The sequence below is a fragment of the Pithys albifrons genome, chromosome 6, assembly GCF_047495875.1.
Source record: "Pithys albifrons albifrons isolate INPA30051 chromosome 6, PitAlb_v1, whole genome shotgun sequence".
Taxonomy (NCBI): Eukaryota; Metazoa; Chordata; class Aves; order Passeriformes; family Thamnophilidae; genus Pithys; species Pithys albifrons.
Genome location: NC_092463.1, coordinates 56,436,973 through 56,444,923, shown reverse-complemented (window position 1 = coordinate 56,444,923; position 7,951 = coordinate 56,436,973). Strand labels below are relative to the sequence as shown.

Here is a 7,951-nt window from a genome sequence, read left to right as displayed (position 1 = left end):
CACAGACTTACACATGTATTAATTTCTATCTTTGTAGACGAAATGACTTCTATAAAAAACCTGGCCTGGACTGCAATCATCTTGTATGCCATGTGCTTTCTTACAAACTCTGATGGAAGGCCAATGGTGTAAGTACATTACCACACACTGGATGGCTTTGGGTGCTCCTGTGAGAATGGTGGTTTGTCTGTGTGTACCTTTGTGTGTGTGCAAGTCCTTCCCTGCTTTTGAAACCTGTGGCCAAGCTGGCCAAACTCTGTGCTCCAGATACATCTATAGAGATCTCAGACACTCTGAGTTCTCACATACTTTTTGAAGTTTTCTCAGAAATATCACTGGGTAAGCTGCATCTCTAGGGGGTCCATGCAGGAGGGCATCTTCTGACTGCGAGAGAATCTAGCTGGAACTCAGACACCAACGTCAACGAACTGAGGCACAAGTCCACAGGGAATAATACTTCCTTAGCTCTAATGAGCACAGAAAACTGACACTGAGTAAACGCCATAGCTTTATTGATCTAATTGACTTAATATCATATGTGCCCCAAGCTCATCTGCAAAAGCTAAAACAAATGATAAATATATAGTCAAGCAATATTGTCACAAAACCAGACTTCCTCCCATTTCCGATGCCTGTTCACTAATATATCCACTACCAATAGCAAATCACCACCCACCCTCCCTCTCTTCTCCAGGTAACAAACCAAGCAAAATCTGTTTTAAAAAGATCCAGTCAGATTGGTTTGACTTTCACTTGTTCAAATACCAATTCTAGTTACTCACAGCTTTGTTTGCTTTTGTGGGCTTTTTGTAATTAGTGATTCAGAATAGTACCATGACAGATATTAATTCTCTAGGGCAGATAATTTTGCTGAATATTTGGGTGGGAGGTTTTGATTTACTGGACTCTCTAATCATGCTGTTATTTTATGTTCTGCTTCTCTCATTCTAAGTCACTTGACTGATTCCCCTACCAGCACTTGACTGAAGAAAAGAGCATATAAACCAAAATTTTCAGCAATTTTACTAGATGCCAACTAAGCTTGCTAACCACATTTTAAACAAAATTCCCTACAAAAACTCCCAGACTTCTGCAAATTCTTCTAGAGAGTCTAGAACAACATATTTTCATCCCCTACAAATCAGAAAGGCAGTTTCTATAGCTCTGTATTGTGAGACCTCAGAACAGTTCCCAAACCTGGGTCTTTGAGTGATGATCTGGAATCCAGGAAGGGCTAACGTGAGTCTCTTTCTTTGCTTTTCTTTCATGCAGGAAAAGATCAGTGAGTGAGATGCAGTTAATGCATAATCTTGGAGAGCACCGACACACCGTGGAGAGACAGGACTGGCTCCAGATGAAACTGCAGGACGTGCACAGTGCCCTGGAGGACGCTCGGGCCCAGAGGCCTCGGAACAAGGATGACATTGTCCTGGGGCAGAGGCTGCTCCCTGAGCATTTGCGGGCAGCAATGCAGAAGAAATCCATTGATCTGGACAAAGCTTACATGGATGTCCTCTTTAAAACAAAGCCATAATGAAAAAATGCCAGAGCATTGTGTCTGTCCACGTGAGCACATGTCTGTATATCACTGATCAAGTAGGGCATTTCATTGTTATTTATTCAAACTGCAGTCAGGATTAAAGGTTCCTTTTAAGGTTGTAGCCCCACTGAGTTAGACATTTCACAACCAAATAATAAAATGTATTCACAGTTTACTCAGGACCCTGCTGCTAATTTCTGGGTATCTTTTGGATAATGTGCCTTATAAGTTGCGAGCATAAAAGCAAAAAAGAAGCCCAAAACAGTAAGAATGTTGAAAAATCATTTAAGAACTGTTCTACAACTCTTACATGGGCTGCATTTGTATGTAGCCACTAGGCCTGCTTGTGCTGTTAACCAGCAATGAATAAATGCAGTGTCTCCAGAACAGGGTATCCTTCTGCCTAGACTTAAATTCTGGTTAACTTTGTACTAATGAAAATATGTAAACTGAAACCCACACAGACTTTCAGAAGAAGGCTTAAAATCAGATGAACATTAATTACATAGCAAAAGCTGCATGATAATGATTAAAGACTGCAAATATAAAAAATAAAGTAGGAAGGCAAAGCTTAAATTAAGTACAATGGGATAAAATGAAAACAAATTCTGAAGAATGAAATTTTGCAAAATACTGGAATGAAGGGAAGGTTTGATTACCTTGCCCTCCTCCAAAAGATGATAACCTGCAATTAACTACAGAAAAGGTGGGAGAAGAGATGGTAGTACATATGTAAGCATGACTCTAACTACAGAACTGGGAAATGATTCTATACCAGGCATTTACAACTGAAACAAAAATCTTGCAATATGTTTTTTTCAGTCCCTTATTTTCTCCATGAACTATCTCCGAATTCCTGTATGTTTTGTTAGGCCTCATGTGTAAGTAATTTTTGTTTATGAGACTAGTGGCTCTCATAAATAAAATTACCCATTTCTATATGCAATATTTTGTAGAATTGGGATCTCAGTTTTCCAAGTCTCCAAAATGAGTAAACTTAACATGCAGAAATCAACCTGGCTGAGGAACCATGAGCTGTAATACATCAAACTCTAAGCAAGACTCAGAAAGAAATGGATATTGACATGGAAAGGGAAAAATCAGTTATGACAATAATTTTAAAAAGCAGAAAATACAAAATTATTTTGCATGGTATACGCACAGATGTGTTTAGAATCCTCAGTCAGTTCTGAACAATGAGCTTTCTCAGCAGGAACAATGGTGGGTGTCTCCAAATCTGCCAGGGCTCAAACCTGGTTGAATTGCTGCTCTAAGCCAAAGTGACTGGATGTGTGTTCCCATGTTGATTCTTAATTGTTTGTTTAATGTCTAGCATGCCTTGGGGAGCCTGGCAAAAACCTTTTAAATCATTGCAAATATAAATGCAAACTGCTGAGGGCTAGAGACTTGTAACTAGTGAGCTGTAGTTCATCATCTTGGCTATACCTCTGCCAATGTAAAGGTCCTGATGCTGCGAGCACATGGTGTGTCTGGGCAAGGGTTCCATGCCACTGGTGTGTTTGCAGAATCAAGGTCTTAAAGTGCACTTTCTATTTATTCTTTTATCAGACATCTGTGCTAACTTAAATAAAATTGCATTTTTGTACCTATGTCTCACTTACGTATTACCAAATAAAGTGGACCAAAAGCTCGTGGACATTATTTTAAAGCATGCTGAGTGACTGACCTGGAATATTCTGATATAATTTAGCATTTGGGGCAAGGCTATTAAGCCATTTTATTTTATTACAGCAATATAAATACAATAATGATGACAAGAGCAATTTTCATTTTTCCTTTTATCCTATTCCAGTGCTCTGCCACCCTCAGTGGAAAGAGGTTCTTCCCAATGTTGAGGTGGAACCTCTTGTGTTTTAGTTTGTGACCGCTGCTCCTTGTCTTGTCACTGGGCACCACTGAAAAGAGTCTGGCACCATCCTCTTGGCACTTGCATTTGAAATATTTATATATATTAATGAGATCCCCTGTCAGTCTTCTCTTCTCCAGACTGAACAGGCCCAGCTCCCACAGTGTCTCCTCACAGGAGAGTTGATCCAGACCCCTCATCATCTTTGAAACCCTCTCCAGTAGCTCCTTGTCTTTCTTGTACTGAGGAGCCCAGCAATGGACACAGTACTCCAGGTGTGGCCTCACCAGGGCTGAGCAGAGAGGATATATATCTGCTTTATAATCTGACAAGGGCTTTTTGCCAAGACCTCTGTCCTTGAAGACCTACCCTGAGGAGATGCATATCTATTGTACACACCTGTTTTTTATAAAAGTCTCACTGCAAGAAAAATAATCATGTCTCTCACTGGTGACTCACTGAAACAAAAGTCACTAATATCAATATCCATCCACAGAGGAAGTAAAACAACAGCGTGTGAGAAAATCCACAATGACCTCCTGAAAAATTAACAAAGCCAAAAACACAAGAAGTCAAATACAAACAAGATAATTTGTGAGATCTGTAGGTAAAACCTACTGGCAATGGCTTAATTGCCAGTGATTCAGCTTTCTAAGCTGCTTCTGACTTTGGCTGCTGTAAGTGCTACTGTTTCATGTTGCTCAGTTCACTGCTAAACACGTGGCATCTGACTCCTCGCCTTGTTAGCACATTCTGACATTGGCTTTTGTGAGAGCTGCTTGGCCCTCATTGCTGCTGGATTTCTAGAACCGTGTGGTTTATCTCTGTGGCTATTGTTAAAGGATGGAAAAGGGAATTAATTTAACAGATGCACATTTCGCTGTATATTGTAGCAAAGCTTCTGTCCTTTGTGGGGCACTTTGGCATAGCAAAGGCACAAATCCTGGCTCTCTTGTCCCCTGTTCTCCTGCTTTCCCCAGAGAGGATAAGAACTACAACTTGTCTGTCTAATATTCCCTGCCTGAAGCTAATGCAGATCCTTAGAGCACACCTCAGGCAAGTCCAGAGGTGTGACACTCACTGAACCCTGAGATTAACTCATAGGTGTCCTTGAAAGAGGAGGATGCAAGACATACAAGAAGCATTGGCTGCACAGTTCAGGGTCTGGAATCTGTCAAGAAATGTATATCAAATTCCTCCATCAGTGGTTAAATCAGAATCTCTGCTCAAGGTGCATATTCTCATCAGCAGGATATAGATTCATGTTCCCTCTTAGCCACATGTTTTCCCTGGAAAGTCTGGTCAAATATTGATTGATTTAAGAGATTCTAGTAAGACCCCATATACAGTGGTTGGTTTTTGGAGTGGGGCTTCCTCAAAATATCCCTTGTGCAACCAGACTGGGTTCCCACAGTGCACAGAGGGGAACAGAGCAACATTAAAAAGATTGGGCAGAAGTTGGCTCCTTCTATTCCTCCTCCCAAAATGGTCACTAATTCAAATTTGCTTCAATACACTGATTATCTGGAGTTCTGTGATCCTTTCACCTGATATGGATGTCAAGCCCTGCTTAATATATGATGCTTAATAATGATGCAGTTGAGAAGATCTTAGAAGACAGACTTTTTTTTTTTAAACCTGAAACTCGTTTTTTTGTTTCCTGAATATACCTGGGGCCCTGTGTTGGTTTATTCTCCCTTCTCCATCCCATGAGGAGTGCAAAGGGTTTCGTGTCCTCTCAACACCTGTGACACTTCAGTACACTGAATTTTCCTAAAATGTGGGACATGGTAGTTCCGCTGGGATATCATGGAATGAGAGCCACGTCCACTATTTATATTCCAGACTGCAGGTTACACAAACTCTATTCAACCTGTAGGGCTGTACAAACATACAGTTGTAATTTAAATCAGGAATCAGTTTTAGGATGAAGTTTGAGATATCCGATGTCAGCTCGCCTAGATAAACTGTATTATATGATATCTGTGCAGCTATCACAAGGGAGAGATCCTGGCTCCAAAGGGAGATCCCGGCTCCACAGGGAAATCCCGGCTCTACAGGGGAGAGCCCGGATCTACAGGGGAGAGCCGGCCCCACAGGGGAGATCCCGGCCCCACAGGGGAGATCCCGGCCCCACAGGGACGAGCCCGGCTCTACAGGGGAGATCCCGGCTCCTCAGTGGAGATCCTGGCTCCTCAGTGGAGATCCTGGCTCCACAGGGAGATCCCGGCTCTATAGGGGAGATCCCGGCTTCACAAGGAGATCCCGACTCCACCAGGGAGATTCCGGCTCTACAGTGACAAGCCCAGCTCCACAGGGGAGATCTTCGCTCCACAGGGATATCCCGGCTCCACAGGGGAGATCTTCGCTCCACAGGGATATCCCGGCTCCACAGGGGAGATCTTCGCTCCACAAGGAGATCCTGGGGCGTTCTAGGCTGCTCAGGGCGATCCCGGCTCTTCAGGGCCATTCCGGCTCCTCAGGGCGATCCCAGTTGCTCAGGGCGATCCCGGCTGCTCCGGTAAATCCCGGCTGCTCAGAGCTATCCCGGCTGCTCAGGTAGATCCCGTCTCCTCAGAGCTATCCCGCTCCACATCCCGCCGTTCCCACCGCCGGCGGGCGGCGCTCGCCCTCCAGCAGCGCCCCGGCCCCTCACAGCGGCCGCCACCCTCGGCGAGGGCATTCATCTTGTCACTATTAGTGTATTTTATTCTATTTGTGTCTGCGGTGATTTGTGCCGTGTTCCCGCTCCCCTCCCCGGGTTTTGGGGCGTTTCCCCCCGGTTGGTTTTTACCCTCACGCCGCCGTCCCGCCCCCCCCGCCGCGGCCCCTCGGGCGCCTCGCGCCGCTCCCTGGCAACGGCGTCCCGCGCGCGCCCCGCCCCGCGGCTCTCGCGAGATCCTGGCGCCGCCACCGCCTCCTCCGCGGCGCGGGGGCGGCTCTCGCGAGAGGTGGCGGCGGGCGCCGGGCCTGGCGGGGCGGCGGAGCGGACGCGCCTCGGCCGGTGAGTGACGGAGGGCGGGCGAGAGGGAGCGAGGGCGGCGGCGGCGGCACGGCCGGTGTGTGCGGCCCTTTGCCGCGGGGAACCGCCGGCTCCCCCGCCGCAGAACCACAGGGTCTTCAGGGACTGCCCCTGCGCGACCCCCCGCCCGGAGCAGGTGTCACGGGAGGCGTCCGGGCGCGTCAGGGGGGTGCCCCAGAGGGAGGCCCCGGGCAGCCCCACCGGCCGGGGCTGGAGCTTTCTCACCCCAAAATCCCCGCAGACGGATTTAAACACCCCCGCCTCGTACCCCCTCACCTCTGCTCCGGCCGCGGAGCCCCGAGAGCTCTGTCGGGTGTCCTGAGCGGGCTGGACGCGACTTAAATCATCGCTTTTCGTCGTATGTTGTTTATTGGTAGGACCTGCAGTCGCTGTGAGGCCTGTGCAGAGAGTGTTGTCGCTCAGGACTGCCTGACAGCCGTCATGTAATTCCTGAGCACACTTATTTTACATAATCCCTGAACAGCGATTTACCCACTCAAACAATTTCGTAATGAGTTCGGTATCTTTATAAGTTTTTTTCTACGTAAGCATATTTTATTTGCAGAAAATATCGATTGCCTGTGTGATAATTCTTTCATAGTACAATTGCGTGTTGCAGTTGCCTGTCGTTTGGGCTTTTTTAATTTAAATTCACTTTTGATTCTAGCTATTGCTTCTGCATCTTTTTCCTCTTTATCTCTGCTCCTACCCACTGTGTCACTTTAGAATTCTTTTCTTTCAGAACTGGGATTCAGCTCCATCACAGACCTCTTCCAGGTTTGTTCCTGTCACTTGTCTGGCTTCTTTGTCCAAAGCAGTGGTTGAGCACTGTGTCTTTTTGTTCTTTATTATTGGCTGCCTCTTACAAATTTGACTACATGCTTAAAATCTGGCTTCTCAGTAGCCTTTTGACTGTCATCCCTGTTCTCCTTATTTTATTTGCTTGTGTTCTTCGTGAATCATTTTCAGTGATTCATTTAAAGAGTACTTACCTCTGTTGGTGCTTCTGCTTTGTTGATCCTTTCCCTGGAAGTCGATCACTCCTTCGTTAGCTTTTGAATTAGATATCTCAGAAATGCAATTCAAATTACCAATCTCACACTATTCACAGTTCATAAAGTGATAGTTCACACCTGTTATCTTTTATCTGAGCAAAAAAAAAGGTGTCTCTGCATTATTTTGCATAGGTTACCTTGAATTCCTATAGTGTGAACAGGTACAGTCAAAAGGAACTGGTTGATTTCTTTCTTTTTTTTTCCTTTTTTCTTCATTGCTCTGCAGTTAAGGAAGAATTGGTCCACCATTTGTGTCCTGTAGGTCTGTCAGTGTGTCTTGAGTGGGTCTCTTGCAAAACATCAGTGATTTTCTGTTATGACACAGATGTCTCGCCAACAACCTTTGAATATTCCCTCTTAATTTGTACCATTTCTGTCTCGAAACCTCATCGTACATCCTGCCTGTGCTTGTCTGTGCCTTGGAAGTTTTTTCACCACATTTGTGTAGGTGCCCAGTGTGTTAATGC

The 7,951-nt window shown here is 45.4% G+C and overlaps 2 protein-coding genes across 6 annotated transcripts in view; both read left to right on the top strand.

Annotated features, from left to right (window-relative positions):
* The first annotated feature begins 33 nt into the window (after positions 1-33).
* Positions 34-1,709, top strand: PTH (parathyroid hormone). The gene is made up of 2 exons (XM_071559519.1): positions 34-128; positions 1,273-1,709. The coding sequence occupies exons 1-2, from the start codon at positions 43-45 to the stop codon at positions 1,532-1,534; spliced, it is 348 nt and encodes a 115-aa protein (XP_071415620.1). The 5' UTR covers positions 34-42; the 3' UTR covers positions 1,535-1,709.
* Positions 1,710-6,338: 4,629 nt separating this feature from the next.
* BTBD10 (BTB domain containing 10) overlaps positions 6,339-7,951 on the top strand; it is a 30,662-nt gene continuing 29,049 nt past the window's right edge. The window contains exons 1-2 of one of the 5 annotated variants that reach the window (XM_071559012.1): positions 6,359-6,411; positions 7,172-7,206. The gene's annotated coding sequence lies outside the window, so the exon portion shown is untranslated. Of the gene's footprint in view, positions 6,412-7,171; positions 7,207-7,951 lie in introns of all 5 variants that reach the window. The other 4 variants (XM_071559016.1, XM_071559013.1, XM_071559015.1 and 1 more) reach the window with 4 other exon arrangements.